We start from the raw sequence: 20,112 nt of genomic DNA, 5'->3' as shown, positions 1-20,112 counted from the left end.
ACTCTGTCTGCTGCTCCTGTGTGACCCCGGGAAAGGTACTTAACCTCTCTGAGCCTCCAGTGCCCTTCTGTGTAAAATGGGGGGTGATGGTGACAATGACGGCCCAGAATGCTGCATGGATGGCGACTGCAAGGCCCAGGCTGGGCTCATTGCCCAGCCCTGATCAGTGAGTGATATCTGGTACAGGTCCATGAGCCAAGTGGGCTCTGGAGGCGGGACGTTCGCTGTGCCTGGCATCATGGCTTTGAATGCTCATGGCATCCCTGGGGGCGCCACTCACCGTGATCATGACCGAGTTCCAGGTAGCAGAGAAGACATCTGTGTCGTTGTTGCCCTGGTAGTGCTTGGTGAGCTCCTTGGTGAAGAACTCACGGGTGAGCTGGAGGGAGAGGCAGAGGGGGGGATTAAGATCCCCCCACTCCCTCTCTACCAGCAGCTTGGGGCACCCCAAGAGACCCTGGCCTGGTCTCTTCAGCTAGCTGCTTCTGGAGAGGAGGCAAGGCCTCAGGGCCCCAGGGTCGGGGATTCTCCCAAGCCACTACCTTGGGGTGGCTCCTGAGTCCCCACTCCAGGGCGTATGCCCCCCCCCCCATCACTGGGATTCCTCGGATCACCAGCTAGAATAGGAAGTCAACACACCCACCTCTGGGCAGCGAGCCCAGAAGCTCTCTCCACCCTGCAGCTCTTCTCAGAAGCAGGGTTTATCCAGGGTGGGGGGCTTGCCCCTCACCCCACTCCCTCCCCTCTGAGCTGTTCCTCAGAGCCACAGGTATGCCCCAGGTCCCTGGCCCTGAAGAAGGGAGTCTGCAGATCTGGTTTCCAAAGGTCTTGGGAAGGCGCTCCCGCCCTCCACATATTCTCTTCGGGCCTCACCACGGTCCTCCCTTCTATCCTCCCTGCTGCAGTGAGAGGACCAGGCCCCATGTGGTGCCCATCTGGAAGGCTCCATTCCCGGCACACAGAGTGGCTGCCTCTTCCCCTCTGTCCCTGGCTTGCCTTCCTGCTCCTTCGGACCAGCTTGTGTGTCTGGACCCCTCACCCCTCTTTCCCTCCCCTTCCTGCTTCCAGGCACCCCCCACCGTGCCTGGCTCCTATAGACTCGGGACGGGCTGGTGCCCTGGGTGGTTGGAGCTCCTGGAAAAAGGCGGCTGGTGAGGGCAAGTTGCCCAAACTGCATACTGGCCGGGACCTCAACCGAGAGGGCCCTGCTCTGTCCTCCTGCACGTCACATACCCCCAGGGCCTGGGGACAGCCTCGCCAACTAGCCTCTGCCAAACGACTATTGCCGGGCATGGTGTGGGATGGAAGACTCCAGAATCAGGTGTGGGTTGTATCAGGTGCTTTGGAAGAGCAGAGACTCTAAAGGACCTTCTGATTCTACCTTCTGGAAACACCCTCGCAGGAAGAGGGTCTCTGAGGTGGTGGGTCATGATTTGAGCCGGAATTGCTGGCTGAGAGGCTACCGACTCTGTGAAACCCTGTCTGAGGAGGGGAGGGGCTGGCCCCCAAGGGAGGCCGGGGCAACAGGAGGCCCACACTTACATTTTCCCTGAAGATGAAGGCCAAGATGGCCGCTGAGAGCTCCGCCAAAAAGATGATGAGGATAAACAGGAAGAACTGTGAAGAGAAGAGGTTTGTGAGCCCCGAGGGTGGTGGGAAGGGGGCAGGCGACTGCTCGCTGATGCCCCCGCCCATCCGTCACGCAGTTGACCCAATGTACCAATTTCATGAGACGAGGGACCCTCACTGCCCTACCTCAGACATCTTTTCATAAGCAGCCTACCAACAAGTCATCGTCAGAGTCAGCAAGCTTATAATACAAATAGGAAAGAGTACACAAACAAATATGGCTTCCAGGCAAATGGCACCCCTTCCACGATGCCCCTTGTGCAGTGTTCAGCCTGAACAACATCACCTCGTAGCCCTGGAAGGTGACTGAAGTTGACCTGTTTGGGCCCTCTCCTCATGGAAATCTGGAGTTCCTTGGAGACCCCAGACTGGCTCCCCAGCCTCCGTTCCCCCAGCGCTGCCTCTCCCTGCCTGGCCACCTCTCCTTTCCATGAGCAGTGAGGAATTGATGGTGACCTTCAGGCACAATAAAGGAGCAAGACGGGAGGGGAAGTGACAGGCCCATGAACATCGGGAAACCCAGGCGCTGGAGTCTGAAATCTAACAGACCCCTCTCTGCACTTCTTGACGTTCTCCAAATTGTCCATAATGCCTGGCGGTCTGTCTGGCGGCCACCCCTCCTCTGCCAGGAAAGCTCCGCCCTTCCTCGTCCACCAGCTCCTCATTTTCCAGACCAGGCTCAGCCTAGCCCCTTGCCGGGTGGGAAGCCATTCCTGGGGTCCCCCACATCACAGTGCCCCCCAGAGATGCCTGTCCAGCAGCAGCTGCACCCCCACCCCCCCAATATCACGAACAGAAGCATTCCCCATGCCTGCCAGCGAAGGTATTGGTACACGGCTGCCAGATGGACAAATGATCCCGGACTGACCCGCTCACCCTAATGACCTTGTTCTCCGCCACATCGCAGACCATGGTCAGTGTGGGCACTGCTTTGGCTGAGAGCCATGGGCAGAAGGAACGAGATGACTTTTTCTTCATTACTCTGCGTCGAGGAGCCCTCGGCATTTCTGGTCTGTGGCCAACCCGGAGCTGTCAACCCACCTGGAGACCACCAGCAGAGGACCAGATCCCCACCGCCCAAAGGTCCTGCACACCCTCCCAGCCCCCATGGCCCGGCTGCCCTGAGATGTGCAGGGGCCGGAAGGAGGCGGGAGTCCTGCCCTCAGTGTCAGGACAACTCAGCCTCCTTGCCTCCCTTCATGTGGCTTGGGATAATCAGGAAAACTCCTTTGAGCCTCAGTTTCCTTGTCAGTAAAATGGGGATGCTCACATCTGCTCCTGGGATCATCATGGGGAATCCTGAAATAAGGGGTATGCAACTTTCTGTCTGTCGTCAGAAGTTGAGCAAAGCTTGTCGCTGAGGCTCCTCCAAGTGTAGAAGGACCGCGGAAGCCAGCTCCCATGGGAGCCCCGGAGGGCCCGGCGGCTGTCAGGCTTTCGCTCAGCGCCGGCTTCCCCACAGACACCCGTTGCTGCTGGCAAGCTCCTGGTCCCCCTCCCCTGGACCGCATCTCTTCCAGGAGGAAGAAGGTTTCTGTCGCTTCATCCCCATCCCAGGAAGACCCCAGTCGTGTTCCCTCCCTGACTTTGCAGCTCTAACAGCGGCCGCCCTGCGCAGGCCCTGGGGTTTCTCCGAACTGCTTGGGCTGCGGACAGAGAGCCTTGGGATGGATTTCTAGATGGTCTATCCAGGGTGGGAACAGAAAACAGTCCTGAGACCTGTCAATGGCTTCATTTGTTTTTAAATGTCCCACCCCAAGAAGGACGGCTTCACTCCTTGTCCCTAATGGTCTCCTTCGGCAGGGGGCTCACTGGTCAAGTTGCTTCCCACGTGGGCTCCGGCTTACAGACGCTTGGTCGGTTCTAGAAGCCGATGCCCATCCCATGGCCTTTCTCTTTAGCTCCCACACTGGAGGAAACAAGCCAGAGAAGGGAATGACTATTCCAAAGGTGGGCAGCCCGAAGATGCCAGAGCAAAACTTTTCCTCTTAATCTGGCAATCTGTTCTGCCTCTTCTCTCTCTGCCTGAAAGCACGTTCAGGACTGGCCTGAGGGATTGACTCTTCTGAGCCCTGGGGGGCCTGCTGGGGGCCGAGTCCCCACCCAGAGGGGAGAGTCCCAGAGGGCCTCCTGTGCCCGGGGCAGGCTGCTCCCCATCCCCGGCCCCATCGTACTCCCACTGTCCATTCTGCCAACCCTACCAACCCCACTTCCATGAGAGTCTGCCGGCTCTCATCCCCAAGACAGTGAAAGGCCCCAGGCAGGCCTCCTGGCCCTTCCGTGTGGTCGGTGATGGATGGTGCCGGCCCTGTCTTACATGGTCTCCACGGGACCTCCTCCCTGCCCTTGCCCTCTTGGTGGAGTCACTGGCAGTTCCCAGGCTCACAAAGAGCAGCCCTGGAAATGGTTTCCATCCTCAGCGAGGCGACGGAGCTGGCTCTGGCTACGGATCACAGCTGAGATGGTTAGAAAGTGCGGATGAGCCAGAGCCTAGGCCATGTGCATGTCGCATGCTCACGTCCCGGGAGTGTGAGGCCCTCCCGGATGGTGCGGCTGGGGGCTTTGCACAAGGCCGAGGCCGGCACAGCAGAGATCCACTCAGAGGGGGTTCAGAACCAAGAGGCAGGCGCAGCTTTCCCGAGGGCGAGTGCTGGTGCAGCCAAGTCCTGAGACATTAATGCCCGCCAGCCCTACTGAGAGCTCACCACCACTGAGGTGCCGAGGACAGTCCGAGGCTCCTTTCCCGAGGTGCTCTGGGCAGCCTGGTGAAGCCGCCATGGTTACCACCAACCCCTCCGGTTACCTGGGGGTAACCTGGGACCCAGAGTGCGTAGCACATAGACCCGTAAGAGCCTCCAGGTCTGAAGACTTTCCGATGGCCAGTAGGGTTTCCCGTGGACCAACCCAATACTTTCAGTTTCACATTTGTCAGGTGCTTGCCTGTGCTGGGAACAGAGTTAAGCAAGATACACATTTTCTCCTTGAGCCGTGATCACAACACTGTGGCTGGGAAAGCGGTAGCATCATCTCCATTTTAGACAAGAGGAACCTAGGTTCAGAGAGGTTAAGTAACTGCCCTCAGGTCACACAGCCAGGAAGGAGCAGAGCAGAGAATAGAATCTAGACTTTTCTGACTCCAAAGCCCATGCCCTTACCACGCCTCTAAGACCACCTCCTCTCTGTCCCTTTATTCCAGGGCTACTCATTGAGTACCTACTGTGTACCAGGCGCTATGCTAGGTCCTGGCAAACTCATTTACACAAGGCATATGTGGTCCCCATCAGCACGCAGCTTACGTTGAGCCGAGGTTCATGATTCCTGAGATGAAATTCAAGAATGAGCCTAGTAACTCACTGAAGGAGAAAGGAGGGCTCTCCCGAGGGGGTGAGGGGCTGCAAATCTCCATTGCCATCGCCATTGTCCCCTCCTGGAGTATGGTTTCCCCAAGCTCTAGATGCTACTTCTGCCCTCTGGCCTTCTCCCCAGGAAATGACTTCCTCTTGCTTATCAGGGTTGCTGCTGGTTATCTGGAGAGGCTCCCCCTGGATCCGGCCACAGGGCTTGTCCTGACACCCCTGGCCTTCCTGGACTTCCCCTCATGAGGCAGGGCCTTTCCCAGGAGTTTTGAGTTAATCTCGCCTCACCCATTTGCCTAAGGACACATTTGCCAGTAATTCCCGAACCTCAAATGTTCACCATTTTGCTTCGGATGGAAAAATTAACGAAGGGACGGAAACTGCGATTTTGCCTCCTCCCGCAAACATTTCCAGACTTTTCTAGCCTATCTGCCCATGGGCACATCTAGTTTCAGTTCTCATTTCTAATAAATGTTTACCAAATTTACATCCTTTTTGTGTCATTCAGCTCATTTACCTCTTCTAAGGACACACATCTCATTTTGCTCTTCTCCTTTCCGACCTAGCGTCTTGGTCATCAAAATATTAAAAAAAAAAATTGTTTTGAATCTTCAAATAAATAGATTAAAAACATGCTGTGAACGACTCCTAGGCAAGCAACCATGAGAAAGGGATGCCACAAAATGCCCATTACAGGCTGAGATTGTCCTATTGTATGTGAAAAGGGTGTAAAATTGATCTACGGGAGCGTTTGGAAACTGTACCTTTAGAAAAATTGATCATTAGGTGATGTGGTCATTAGGCTGAGGGTGGTGGGGCCCTGGGGTTTCAGCCTCAGAGCGGGGGCAGGGGAGGGCATGCTCTGTTACCCCCACCCCAGCTCTTCCTATCGGCCCAGCTGGCCAAAGTCACTCCCTCTAGGTCCTGTTCATGACTAGTCCTCCCTTCCTGCCCGAAGGCTGAGGAGCAGCGCTGCCAGGCTTCTTGAAGGCCCCTGGCAGCCACGAGGGGTGGGACTTGGTGGCCCTCTTCAGCGGGGACCACCACACGGCCAGTCCAGGTCAGAATAGAGAAGTGGTTCTTCTTATTTTTTGAAGTCGTGAGTCTTTTTGAAAACCTTCCAGAAGTCGTGGCATCTCTCCCCTTTAGAAACATACATGCTCACACAACATATACACACATATAGACACACACACACACACACACACACACACACACACAAGGCTCTAACGTAATATTTTGCACATAATTCTAGGTGAATTTCAGACATGTGAGTCTGTTTAAGGCTTGAGACACGGGGGACGTGGGTTCAAGAGTCCCCCGTCTGTGACTCGCCCTGAGATCTCAGTCTAATAGGCGCTGGGCTTCAGAGAGGTGAGGAGAGGGACAAAGGCGAGGGGAGAGGACAGGGGGGAGTAGGGAGAGAGGGGCAGAGACGAGGAGAGCTCAGGAGAGGGGTAAGGAGAGGCAACAGGAATAGAAAGCAGGAGATAAGAGGCAGAGAGACAGAGGTAGAGAAAGAGCAAGAAAAGAAAAGGATGAACGTAGGTGGATCTCCTAGACCTCGAGACTAACAGAGAGAAAAGGGAAGACGGAGAAGGTGGCAGAAGAAGGGGCTGCCTTAAGGGCGGGGCCCTGGCCACAGCCGGGACTCAGCTGTCCCTTGGGGGGGCTGGAGGGAACCTCAGCTGGTCCCTGGGTCTCGGTCTTCTCCACAGGGACCGATGTGCCCATCTAGTGGCCGGCTCAGAAGCTGCCTGTTTATGGGGATGAATTTTGAGACCCCCCCAGCCTGCTCCCAGCGCAGTGCCCGGACTCGCCCTCCTGTCTTGGCTTCAGGGATGAGATGCAGGGGGTAGCAGAGCTGAGGCGAAGCGGGAAGAAGAGGGACTGGCATGACGTGGGACCCACATGCCAGCTCCTATTAAAGTCCCCAAGGGCTCCCAAGCCTCCGTGGGCTCTGGGGAGGGGGTGGGCGCTAGAGAGGGCGTTCCGCCAGGGGGCGCCCACAGGTTTCTTTGTTTCTCTCCAAATGCAAAGTTTGCAGTATTCAGGCCGCTGAAGGCCAAAAGGGACAGGGGTTCCAGAGTCACACATCTCACAGCTGATTTCACTTCCTGCCTGGGATGTGGGGAAACTCACTGTGACATGAATGGAGGCCGTACAGACTGCTCTAATCTGTAGGAGAGTGGGGAGGGTGCATGGTTCCAGATCTCCAGTTCCCAAAGCCCCAGGAACAGACACATTGTCCTCCCGCTGACCAGCTGACCAGCCCGCCTTCCTGATCACCTAACTCCCGACCCCTCCCCCCACTCACCCACAAGGAGCACCCGCACCCTGTCCCGCCCCCACACACTTCCTGAAACGCGCTGTGTTCCCCTGGCCCTGTAGCGGGACTGGGCTCCAACTAGAAGCTCTCCAAGCCCTGGGCGCCCACAGGCCCTCTACTGGGGCGGGAGACCCATCCACCAAGGCCAGGAAAGTAGGCAGAGCCCCAAAGACACAGCCCATGGGAATATGGAAGGCCAGAGAAACAGACCACCCACCAGTGGCCTCATTTGGTGCCAGCTAAGCTGTCCCTTGTTTAGCAAGTGAATTCACCAAAGCTCAGGGAAGCTAAGAAACCAGACCCAAGCCCCATCACCAGGTAGGGGACAGAGCAGGACGCACACTGAAACCCAGGCCCGCCTGCCGCCCTCTCATCCCTCTGCCCCCACCCCCCCATGCCTGTCCACCAGGGACACTCCCAGAGGACTGCCTACCTAAAGTGTGACGGCTGAGTCTCTGCAGTGTAGATACAGCCCCCCCACTCTGCCCCGGGGCACCCATCGATGGGGTGAGGGTGGGCTACTCACGAACAGCAGCAGACACTTGTTCTCGCGGACGGCCCCGCAGCAGCCCAGGAAGCCCAGCAGGAAAAGCAGGCCGCCCATGGCCAGGAGGATGTAGGCGCCCGTGATAAGCAGGGGGTTGGCGGCCACGATCTCCCGGAAGCCGGTGGGGTCCACCATGACCCAGATGCCGATGCCCAGCAGGCAGGCCCCACCCAGCTGCTCCCAGGGTGGGTCAGGAGTGGGGAGAAGAGGCAGACAGGGTGGGGGGGGTGGTTAGGCACTCCACATGCACACCACATGCGGCCTCCCCCCGCGTGAGGCCCTATGGTATGCCAGGGAGCCCCTAGGAGCCCCAGAGAACTGGGCAGAAACCTGATTTGCCAGAGACCAGTGTCCAAGCAATGCTTTTCACTGTTTTGCATTTTCAGGGTTACCCAGATCTTAAGGGCATCCTCTAAACCCAACATCTGATCCACGCCACATTGTGGGCTGCTGGGGTTCATGTTCCGGGGAGTTTATTTGCCACTTTTAGAGTCTCCTTAAATGTCAGCGCTGCAGGATAATGAGGTCACTAGTGTAAGCCTCTGATTCCACACTAAGCGCCAGAGGGGGCCCATGACTTGCTCAAGGTCACACAGCAAGTTCACGGCAGAGCCAGCGCTGAATCCCAGGCTTCTCTGACACGAAGTCCACAGCACACCCTCTGAGGCCTCTACCATGCTAGGGGCTGGGCAAACGTGGACACGAGCTGGCCCCTTTGCCCTCAACAGGAGCTCTCATCAGCATGGGCTCACCACACTCAAAACAGCTCCTTGAAAGCCTTCTTGTTTACATCTTTGTGTCTAAGGCCCATCCCTCCAGGCCTTACTCATCTTTGGAGAGAGGCAGCTTAGTCCAGAGAAAGGGTGGTGTCTCTTGCCAGCTGTGTGACCTTGGGTAAGTGGTTTAGCCTCTCTGAGCCTTAGCTTCCTCAGGGGTAGAAGAAGATACAAACTCCACCCTGCCTAAGGTGACACCAAGGAAGAAAGGCCAGTGTGGATAGGAATGTGCTTAGCAAGTTTCAGTAAATATCCGTTCCATTTTCCTTAGGGACAGACAAGAACTGGAAGCAGATCTGTTACAAGAGAACAGTTTGGCCTCATCGGGTTTTGAATGGGGTGAAGTATCTGAAATCCCTGTGTGGTGGGAGGACCAGAGGCCCCCAGAGGTCCCCCAGAGGTCCCCCAGAGGTCCCCCAGAGGCACGCGCCAGCAATGCCAGGCTGTGGCTAAGAGCAAACTAGTGAGCTCTGGGTGGTTGAGAGGGGTCCGCAGGCTGGCGAGCGGAACTGCACAGCTTGGGTCTTGGAGCAGGAGACAATATTTTTAGTACAGGGGTCAGAGCAGGGGAGTGAAGGAGAGGCTGGAAAGACCCATCACTGGGTGGGGAGAAAGGGAAGGCCCACAGGGACTGCTGATTACACAGTGCCCAACGGTCGCCCTGTGCCGGGTCTCACCTTTCTCCTCCGTCCCTTACAAATGCTCTGATAAAAGTTGCCTTCCTGCTCGTTGCTCTTAAGGTTTGGGGGTTCAACAATTGTGTGCTGCTTCAAGGACACAGACTGAACTGCCTGAGGAGATACAGCCCCATTTCTGGTGGGGACCCTCAGCCTTGCCCAGGGCCAGCCAGCTTGGAAGCTGGGTCTGGAATTCACATCTGGAAGGCTCCCTGTGCTTCAGGATTATGGGCAAGGGAAGGACTCCACGAGAGTTGCTGGGATGCATGAAAAAAACAGAAGGAAGAGAGAGAAGAGAGGCAAAGAGAGTCACTCGTGACCAGAAAGGACCTCTCGTTCCCAGCGACCCTGGCCTGGAGGGCATCAGAGGACTTTTACTCACCCACGACCTGGCTGCACTAAGGTCAAAGGTTGAGGTGGGGTCAGGAGAGCTGGGATGGGGGGTTGGCTTAAGACTCCAGGAGTGTGGCTTTGCTCCTGGGAGAGGCCAGGGGCCCAAGCAGAGCCTGCGGGAGTGGGGGGTAGGCTGCTGCCAGCAGGTGGGCTGGGCTGCAGGGCGCTGGGCTGGCCCTCTGAGCAGCTCAGAGTCTCTGGGCTTTCCAGTACCGAATCCATACGCTGGATGCCGATGGAGCTATGCTAGAGAGTGCTGGCACATTCCAGGCACTTCCTAAATGGATCTTGCTTAATTTTCAAAAAAACCTGTTGAGGTAGGTAATGAAGGGATGAAGATACTGAGGTTCAGAGAGGTGAAATGTGTTTCTGATCACACAGCTGGTAAGATGCAGAGCTGGCTTTGAACCCTGGCTGCTCCCAGCCCCAGAGAGGTTTCAGATTACATGGGGGGGGGGGGCGGTGGGTCACAGCAGCTCAGACAGTCCACTCTGAGGCCCACAGCTGCCCTGGGGCTCAGGGTTGAGGGGGGCTGTCTCAGGATTGAGGGGGGCTGTCTCAGCTGCCTTCTTCTCCATTCCCTGCTTCTTCCCAACTCTCCACCAGGGGTCTGATCCTGAGGCAGCCGCCAGGACGAAGGCTCCTACCCTTTTGTCAGAGGGCCTGAACCATCCCAGGGGCTGTACCAAACATCTCTCTGTGACCATGGGCTCTTCAGAGTGGGGCAGGCGCCACTGGGGGCCTCTCGTCCAGGAAATTCTGGCTGGCCGGGTCCATTTGCTTCTGGCACTGGCCCCTGTCCTGCCCCCAGGACTCTGCCCAGTGTGACTATTTCTAAGCCACGATCTGTTCTGCCCGCCCAGCAGAGGCCTCAGGGGACCCTGGGCACGTTCCAGCAATACTTACAAATATGAAGAAATTGAAGACGAACATCAAATACTTCATGCAGCTCAAACAGTCGCCTTCCATGGTGTTCTACCTGCAAAAGAGCAAGCACCTCAGTTTCCCTGCTGGGAGACCCCACCTGGGAAGAGCCCTGGCCCCTACCCCCAGGGGTTCTGAGTGGTCAGCCCTGCCCCTGTGGCCAGTGTTTACTCTCTGGGAGGTAGCTCTTTACCTCGTGGGACCAGAGTTAGGAGTGAGAAGCTCACTCCTAAGGAGTGGAAGCCACCCCGCCTGGGTTCAAGCCTAATTCCTCCAGTCATTTGCTGTGTGGTTTTGGGCAAATCACTCTACCCCTCTGGAGCTTGCTCTTTCCAACCTGAGGAAGGAGATTAAAAAGAGAAGCCTCCTCCCAGCCGAATCGCGAAGGTTCATGGAGATAAAGCTGTGGCACACTTAGAACGGCGTCTAGCAGGTGCCAAGCATCCAGGAGGTCTGCCTTGAGACCCGGCCTGATGGCAGAGGAGAGCCTTCCCTCAGGCTGAGAGCTTTTAGGAACTTGCTGAGGCCATGGAGCCAGATCAGAATCCGGGCCTCATAAACTTCCTGCCGCCCCACACAGCCTCCAGCCTGCAGGACGATCTGGGGCTGTTCCACGGGGCCAGTGGAGGGGTGTCACAGGGGAAAAGGGGGGGGGGGTGAGCGCCTACCTAGGGGTCCAAGCCCTCTTCCTGAGGCCAAGCCCTCCTCATGCCCTGACTATCTCTGTCCTGAGACCTACGGCATCTCACCTCCCTAAGGAGCCTTCCCCGTCTCTGCCTAAAAGTTTGCCCCCAGTAGTGAGTCACTGCATATGATTCCGTTCAGCCAGCATTTACTGTGCATTGACTGTGTGCCAGGCGCCGGAGCCTGAAACCAACAAGATGCAGCCCTTCCGCATCCCCGGGGGAAGCAGGCAGCATCTGCTCTCACGAGTCAGACTTCAAGCCCATAGTCACGTCCATATTCAGTAGTCCGTATTGCCATACTTTCTTCATGACGGCCCCCGGGGGGTTAATAAGAGAAGCTTCCTCCCAGCCGAATCTCAAGGATAGGGGAGTGAATTGGGACAGGGGTCTGAGGTCCACAGGAGTTGAAAATACCCAGGCCAACCTCCCCCAGCTGGTAAGGGGCACGGCTGCAGCTCAGCTTGTTCTGAGTCCCGCTCCAGAAGACCCTGGAAGGTGGTCTGCCCTTCTAGGACAGGACGTGGTGCAAAGGGTTCTGGGAGTACGTGTTGGGTGGTGTGAAATGTGGGGGAAGATGGCGCTTTGTTTCTTTCCACGGTTTTCCATCCTCCCTCTGGAGAGAACTGGGCTCAGTGTGCCTTGCCCACAAGTAAGCCTGATAAGTCCTGCTTACCCTGGTTGTCGCCAGGCTTATTAGGATTAATCTATACCATCATAATCTCCATTTGGGGAGCACCTGCTGTGTGCTAATATTGTGCTGAGTGCTTTCCACCTATGATCTCATTTAAATCTCCTAACGGCCAATGAGGTGTGGGCAAATTTTATGGCAAATTTTCAGGTCAGCCTGGCAAGGTGTATGTGATTATCGGTCACAGAGCGTGCAGGAAGCAATGCTAAGATCTGACACCGAAGCCCATGCACAGTGCCTGGGACACAGCAGGCTCAGCAAATCTGCCCTCTGCCAATCCCAGACCATAACCCGATGCCCTCCCAGCAAGGAAAGCCTCATAGATGGAGCTACACTCGTCTCCTGCATTCCTAGCTCACTGCACTTGGTGATGACAGGACCAGCCCCACGTGGCACTTTGGTCGAGGCAAGCAGATTTTTAAAAAGTACATTTGAGGGGCGCCTGGGTGGCTCAGTGGGTTAAGCCGCTGCCTTCATCTCAGGTCATGATCTCAGGGTCCTGGGATCGAGTCCCACATCGGGCTCTCTGCTCGGCAGGGAGCCTGCTTCCTCCTCTCTCTCTGCCTGCCTCTCTTCCTGCCTCTCTGCCTACTTGTGATCTCTGTCAAATAAATAAATAAATAAATCTTTAAAAAAAAAAAAAAGTACATTTGAATCCATGCAGAGAAAAGCAGAGGCAGACCCTGCCGTTGGGGAAGGGTGTGCAGAAAAGGCTGGTGCCTCTCATCTCCTCTCCTTGTGGTTTTTGCTGGTGAGCCAAGCATTGACCTTGGCTGGGCAGTGGCCATGGCACCACTTTAGGCACCTGGGAGTCCATGAGGAAGGTGCTGGGTCAGGCAGGCAAGGGCTCTGGGGCCCAAAGGCTTCCCTCCTTTCGTTGCCCAGCTCCTGCCAGCTGCTCTGCTCAGCTGATCGTGTCCGATTGAGGCCAGAGCCGAGCAGGGGACACTGAGGCAGGGCCTAGAACTTCCGAGCCAGATGCGCTTTCTTATTTTATCGGGTGGCAGAACCCAAATGCATCAGGAGACACCATGACGAACCCAAGACCGCTCCAAGAGAAAATCAGGCAGTGACCCTGAGCCGAGGGATCCAGGCTTGAAGCCTTTGGGCTTCCAAAGTGCCTGGCCCAAGGGCTTTTCTTAGATCAGGTGAGAGAAGGGGAACACAGGGTTCCTGGGGTCACCTGGGGTCACCCGGCTGGTCGCCACCCCTGGGAATAAGGACATGAGCATTTAGTAGGTGTAGGGCCCCATCCTCCACACTAGACACGTATGAACTCACAACAACCTACGAGATTAGTACAATCATCATTCCCATTTTCTAGAGAAGAAAACTGAGGCAGGGAGAGGCTAGGCAACTTGCCCAAGGCTGCAGCTGGTGAGTGGGGAGGTTGAGATTTTAACCCAGGCCGTCTAATTTGGAAGAACAAAGGATGGAGGGCATGCATATGTGTGTGTGTGTGTGTGTGTGTGATGCTTCTTTCCTTCACTGAGCTGTAGCCTGACTTCATGAAGTGCCATCTGCCTCCAAAGCTAGAATCTGGTGACCCCACCCACTCCATCCCAGGGATGTTTCAAGCGCCCCCAGCCTCTCTGCTCCCACCTCCTCTCTCTCACCCACATGTGGCCTCGGCCCAGGCCTGGTCTCCCTACTTCCAGCCACACCCATTCCAGCCAGTGATCCCAGAGGGGCCTTTCAGCAAGGCATGTCCAGCCACATCATGTCCCCCGCGAACCGCCTAGGCTCTCCAGGAGACCAGCCGCCCCTTACCTGTGGACAGCGAGGTCCTCCAAGACCCCCACAGCCACCTTTTTGTTCTCCTTGCCCCATCGCCAACATCAAAGGACAGTCCCCGGAGCTCACTTAGTGCCTCCACTCAAGCTAATCCCTTCTGCTGGGATTGCCTTGCACCTCCTCCCTTCCCACCTAATCCCTGTTCATCCCTCAAGGCATCACCTCCTGCCCTGACAGCGCCCCCTCCCCCCAGGCCTGTCCCTGCCTTCCCAGGAGCTCCCACGGCCTCTGCTGATCTCCACCGCTGCCCCCTCCACACACACACACACACACACTGTGTGGCATTACGTCACCAGCCTGGAGGCGTGGGATGGCAGCTGTGTCCTCCTCCTGGGGCGCAGCAGGGATTGGTACGTGGTCTGGATTGCACAAAACCTGGCCACATAGCGAATGTTAATTAAACAGCCTGGGCAGGAAGCCTGGTGCGAGGCTAAGGGCTTTGTGGGTAGCGCGTCTTTGTGTCCTCCGACCCCTCCAGCAGTTAGAAGGAGGGGGGCATGAGGATCCGCACAAGCAGGGGGGCTCCCAGCTACCTCCTTTCCTCTCTCTGCTCTGCCCTCCAGAGTGAGCACAGTCCCCACGTGGCTCCTTCTGATGCCCCATTGGCCTGTCTTTCTCTCCAGATCTCCCAATAGGCAGGATCAGGAAGACCTGGCCCTTCCTTTGTCCTGGGACCCACCCTCCCAGTGGGTAGTGGGAGGGCTGAGATTCCTTGGGGACCCCCAGGTCTGGCTGGCCAGCTGTAGAGCCAGCCTGTCTTCCGATTGGTCTGCGCCGGGGCCCACCTGTACTTGACCATCTTGACCCTCATCCTTAACTGTGGTGATCTCTGTCTCCTCCATCAGCCCTCAGCTCAGGCTCTCTGCCTCCAGGGCAGCTCCCCAGGAGGCAATCTCCAGGCTCACCTACAGCGGTGCCCCATCTCCAGCCTTCTAGAAACAGCATGTCACCTGAATTTAAACATCGTGGTTCTGAGCATAGGCTTTGGAGTTGAACACACCTGGGCTCCGATCTTGGTTCTTCATCTTTCTACCACTGTGTCTTTGCTAAATGACCCAAACTCTGGGAGTCTCAGTTTCCCCGCCTGCAAGAATGGACATCAAGGGCCCACATCGCAGCATGTGGTGAGAAGTCAGTGCCTTGCTGGCCTGGAGCGGGGTGGACAGCTCTTCCCACGGTCACACCAACCCAGCAGGTATACGGGACTCTCTGAGCTCAGGACCCCAGGACAGTGCCCTAAACCCTAGGTCCTGCATTCTGACCCCCCTCTTCCTTTGGTATCAGGCTGACCCAACTCCACACGTCTGCTGAGACTCAGCACTCTCATGTGCCAGCTCCACGGAGTGCGTGCCCGGACTCTTTCAATGTTCCCACAAAGTGAGAAGCACTGTCCCTTGTACAGATGAGAACACCGAGGCTCAGGGAAGCCAAGCACCCTGCCCAATATCCCAGGGCTTGTAAGCACGCTGCTCAGCTCACTCCACATCCTGTGCTCCACCTGGCTCTGGGGGCAGCTTTCAGATAGAGAGAAGGGCAGAAGGAGCACTGGACTGGGAGTCCAGAGCCCGAGCCTCCTACCCTGCAAGTCACTTCCTCTCTCTGGCCTCAGCATCTCCCTCTGCAAAATGATGGAGCAGTTTCACGACTTGTCAGTTCCTTCCATCAGGCTTGAACTTGAACTGGATGGGCCTCTGGAAGGCAGAAGGGACAGCCTGACTAAGACGCTGGGTGTCTGCAGGGGTCCAGGCTCTAGCAGACCCCTCCTCAACCCACTGAGGCAAAGCTGCTCTCCATGGCTTTGTAGCAATTAAGGGGCATAATAAATATGGCAGCTCATAAACGGGCTACCTATATTTATTACGTACCGCGCTCATTACAGATTACATCTAATGGGTAGCTTGCGGCGTGCTGGGCTCCTAGACATATGTAGTAAAGGGAGTGTGTCTCCTGGGAAGAAGAGCCTCTGACAACCTCAGAGGTGAGCAGGTAGAAAAAAAGAGATGATGGGAGCCAGAGGGCTGAGGGAGATCCAGAGGCCAAGTTTCCACTCCAGGGTGAGGGGTGTGAGTGCAGAGAGGGTGTTGGGGCCTGACCAGGGATTGAATCCCACCCCACCAAGCCTAGCTGGTGGCGGGGGGCAAGTTCCTAAACCGTATACATCTGCATTTCTTTGTCTTTAGAATTAGTATAAAAATGATGGTTTCCATGCGATGCATGGAAAATACAGAGCGCGGGGCTCAGTAAAATGACAGCTGATGCTAGAACAGCCAGTTATCAGCGGGCGGATATTAAATTCTTACCATGGGCCAACGGATAGGCACAATCTCAATCCTCCTAAAGTTCCAGGATAGAGGTAATGTCATCTCCACTTATCAGGTGAGGAGATTGAGGCTCAGAGAGGTACCATCACTCATCCACACTGTGTGACTCATGTCACACAGCACAGAAGTGCCTGAGTCAGGATTTGAACCCATGTCTGTCTTCATCATCATTTTCGATAAGTGCTAATTCCCTTGCCCCCTTCACCTACTCTTCTCCACGATTCAAGCCTGTCTTCATACCTCCAAGGCCACCTCATTTCTCCCTGTCCAGGGCAATCAGCTTTCTGGGTCATTAGCCACCGCCAGGGTGAAATCACAAGACCGATGCCTGTCAGTTCCACCTGCCACCAGGCGTTTCTGAGTGTGGGACACATCTCCTGAGCCAACTAGCAGGACAAGAGGGACGGGAACCCCTGGTACCTGCCTGGGTCCTGTGAGAGCTCCAGTCACCCACAATGCCTTTGGAAGTTAAGCGAATCACAGCCCAGGGTGGGGACAGAGACAGTCTCCGGAAGGTGAGCTGGGAAGAATCATGAAACTATGAGGTCCAAGGGCTTAGCTGTTTCTCAGAAATGATGTTCAAAGGCACTTATGAAGGAGCAAGGGAGGTCTCTCTGCTGAAGGGAGAAGATACACCCTCCCTAGGGCCGAGGGTGAAAGGCCCACTGGGGTTTCCTCAAATCCCTGGAGGTGACAGGGACCTGGTGGGGAGCCTGGCCCTTCTACTTTCCAGCCTCGCAGCCTTGGACAAGCACAGAGCTTCTCTGGGTCTTTCCTTTCACATCTGTGAAATGGGGCCAGGAATGCTGGCCTCCTCAGGAAATCTTCTGCACCGAAGATTGAACGGGCACAGACGCAGAGCTCCTGGCACCACGCCCGGCACTCGATGGCTCTGTCCGTTCTTCCTTCCCTGCCCCCCAACCCCCCACCGAGGTGGCTCCTCTCCCTCCTACTCTCCCAGACACCAATACATAGGCCAAGTTCCCCATAGAAGGACAAGAGAGGACTCAGATACGGAGGAGGATTTCTGAGTGGGGAGAGCGGTTCTCAAACGGGATTCCCCGAGACTAACAATTTCCTAAAGCTATTTTCAGGATTGCGAATAAACACTCAGAAACCATCTGCTCGGCACCGGCTGCCTCAAGGGGCAAGGAGCTTGGGTTTGGGGGGCAATTAAACCAGCCCAGGGTGGGGACCCTACTTCTTGGGTTGTTCAGAAGTTCTGGCCCCCCGCTATGTATGACTTTGCCGTACAAAAATGCAAGAGAAACTGCAGTGTATACCCAGGAAATGACTGGTAAAGGCGGCACTGTTTGCTAGAGAAAATCCTTTTATGTCTTGGGTCCCAGAGGGATGAATTGTGGGAGTCGATGTTTTAGGCAGAATCTGTTTCGTGTGCTTTCAACTCCCCACGTGCAGGGGAGTGGGCGAGGAGCTGCGGTCCCAGCTGCCCTTCCACGCAGGGGTCCCGCCCCAGGGTGAGCATGGGGGTGGGCGTGGGGGGCTTGCTGTCCTGGATTTCACGGTCTCAAGGCTCCTATTATGGTGTACCCTCTCCTGGCCTAGTGACGGCTCTGGGCTCACAGACGAGTGTTTCATCGTACAACGTGACCCCAGACACAAGTGACCATTTCTCGTACAATAAAACCAGGTGGCTCAGAGCTTTAAGGGGATTTAAGTGAAACTTTTCATTTCCCTAACAGAAGTTCTTGGTCATGAGCTGGTAGCGCAGCTCTGACCAGTCAGCTCCCCTCACTTTGGAAGCAAGAAAAGAGGCTGAGAAATGGAAAGAGGGTGCGGCCAAGTCAGCAGACCAGTTAGCGATGGATGTGAGCCAAGCGCCCCGGTCTACAAAGGCCAGGTCAGGGCCCTGGGAAAGCGCTCCTGGCTCAGTCCTGTGCTTGCTGATCTCGGTAGCATGAGTATCCCCTTGTTAGAACTCATGCTCCTTGAAGACGGGGACTTGGTTCATCCACCGCCTGATTTCTAACTTCCTGAGCAGTGCCTGGCACACAGTGGGTCCGCCATTCAGACGTCTGAATGGGTGAATAGTGGGAAAAGAGAAACTGAGACAGAAAACAGCGCAGATCTTGCAAATCAGAGAAACAAAGAGCGGTCAGAAAGAGAGGGAGAGACAGAGAAAGGCAGACAGCAGGCGGTGACGTGGGCCAAGACAGACTGAGAAAGAGCTGAGGACGAGGCAGGGCATTGTCAGGGGACAGGGCAGCGGTACACAGGGAGAGCGGGGCGCCAGGGCTGTCTTCTTACCTGGGCAGCGCTTTGGGCGTCAGCAGGACAGAATCTCCCGGTCAGAGGGGCTCTTGTGTGTTCTTTTATTGGCCCAGCTTGTCCTAGAAGGGGAAGATATTCAATTACTATAGGAAGTCAGTAAGGAGCAGCCACGTTCTAGAAGCTGTTTATGAAAACCTGCCCTAAGGAGGCACACAGGGCAAGTGTCTTGCTAATCTGGGTCCATTAGCGCTAATGAAAAGCTCTTGGCATCTGGGCCCACTCCAGCTGGGGAGGCCTGCGCGGGGTGCCTGCCCTCGGCCCAGAGGGGGAACCACAGCTTTAAGACACTTTCAGCGTCTGGCACAGGCTCGGTCTGCACTGACACACCGCATGCGGCCAAGGCACTAGGAGGACAAGCGGGCGTGGTGACCCACACACCTGGACGTCACCTGGGCACCTGTGGGGAGGCCCCAGCAGAGAGTGCCAGCAGGGGTGTGTTCCGCAAACCCCCCTGCCCCAGAAATCCTGGCTCCTGGCGGAGAAAAGCAGATGCCGGAAAGCGTTGCTTCGGGCTCACAGAGGACTTAGCCTTCTGGCCGGAGCCAGACCGCAGCAGTGGAAATAAGGGTTGCTCTCAGTTGTCCAAATGGGCCAGATGGAGGCTCGTGTCCAGCCACACCTAGGGGAATCCCATGGCCTGGAAAAGTGAGGCTGTGGAACTTGGGCGGCAAGAGGCATTCTCATGGCGGGGGTTGGGGGAGACTTGGGGGTCTCGGGGGCCCGCTGAGATCCCTTCCCGTTCACATCAGCGGAGGGCTGGTGGACGAAAGACTCCTCTCCATCCACACCTGTACCAGCTCAGGAGACACATTTGAGCACCTACTGTGTGCTGGGTGCCATGTTAGGAACGGGGACATGTGTGAGCCCCCACGGTTGGTGGTGTTTGGGACTGGAGACGCCAGTAAGCTCGCCCTCTGTGTCGGGTGGTGGAAGAAATTAGAGGAGACAAACAAAGGGAAGACAATAGGGCTGGGAACTAACTAGGGGGACTAACTGTCCACGGGTGTAACTCCATTCCACTAGGGGCAGCAGGGCGGAAGAGTGGTTCTCAGGGAAGGGGCGGCCCAGGGGAGCAAGTCTCCAGGAAGCATGGAGGTGAGGCCAGGCAGAGGCCAGCAGGGACCTCCCTCCCTCCTGACAGCTTGTGGATGCCCTGGGAGCCGGTACCTTGATTTGGCTCAAACACACCCACATGGCAGACTTGTCACCTGCCTGCCTCTGGATCTGCCCCAGAACTTTGGGCTACAGGTCACATGTGAGCTCGCTGGGCGCTCACGACACCTGAAAACAAGGATCCCACAGGCATGGCTGTTTCCCAAGAGGAAGCCCTGCCTCCTTGTCATGGGTTATCCCTGCCCCATTGTATGGTGGCTCCTGGTCTGAAATGGGCTCACCCCTCTTTGCGGTTCCGACTGCCCTGAAGAGCCTCCCATCTCTCTTTGCCCCTCTTGCTCCCCCAGCCCAAAGCCCGGTGCCTAACTTGTTTCCTGACCCAGCAAAGAGCTGCATGAGGGGATGCTGGCAAAGGGTGGCTGAGGGATGCCTGCCACATGTGTGCCACCACAGCTGGGACGGCACCTGCCTCAGCTGGCTCCCTGGAGACCTTCAGAAAGTCACTGACCCTCCCTGAGATGCCAGGCTCTTCTCTGAAATCTGTGATTCTTGATTTCAAAGGGGGTTGTAAGCATTCATGATATGGG

At 56.3% G+C, this 20,112-nt stretch overlaps 1 protein-coding gene across 6 annotated transcripts in view; it reads right to left on the bottom strand.

Annotated features, from left to right (window-relative positions):
- Positions 1-20,112, bottom strand: part of TSPAN18 (tetraspanin 18) — a 178,235-nt gene that overhangs the window by 8,829 nt on the left and 149,294 nt on the right. For all 6 annotated transcript variants that reach the window (XM_059140438.1, XM_059140478.1, XM_059140456.1 and 3 more), the window contains 5 exons: positions 18,389-18,471; positions 10,614-10,686; positions 7,841-8,035; positions 1,543-1,617; positions 281-379 (listed from right to left, as the gene is read on the bottom strand). In XM_059140438.1, coding sequence (XP_058996421.1) covers positions 281-379; positions 1,543-1,617; positions 7,841-8,035; positions 10,614-10,676 — 432 coding nt within the window. In that variant the 5' untranslated portion in view covers positions 10,677-10,686; positions 18,389-18,471. The remainder of the gene's footprint in view (positions 1-280; positions 380-1,542; positions 1,618-7,840; positions 8,036-10,613; positions 10,687-18,388; positions 18,472-20,112) is intronic.

Source organism: Mustela lutreola, chromosome 1, assembly GCF_030435805.1.
Source record: "Mustela lutreola isolate mMusLut2 chromosome 1, mMusLut2.pri, whole genome shotgun sequence".
Classification (NCBI taxonomy): domain Eukaryota; kingdom Metazoa; phylum Chordata; class Mammalia; order Carnivora; family Mustelidae; genus Mustela; species Mustela lutreola.
Note: the sequence above shows the minus strand (reverse complement) of the source record. Positions and strands in the feature narration are given on the sequence as shown.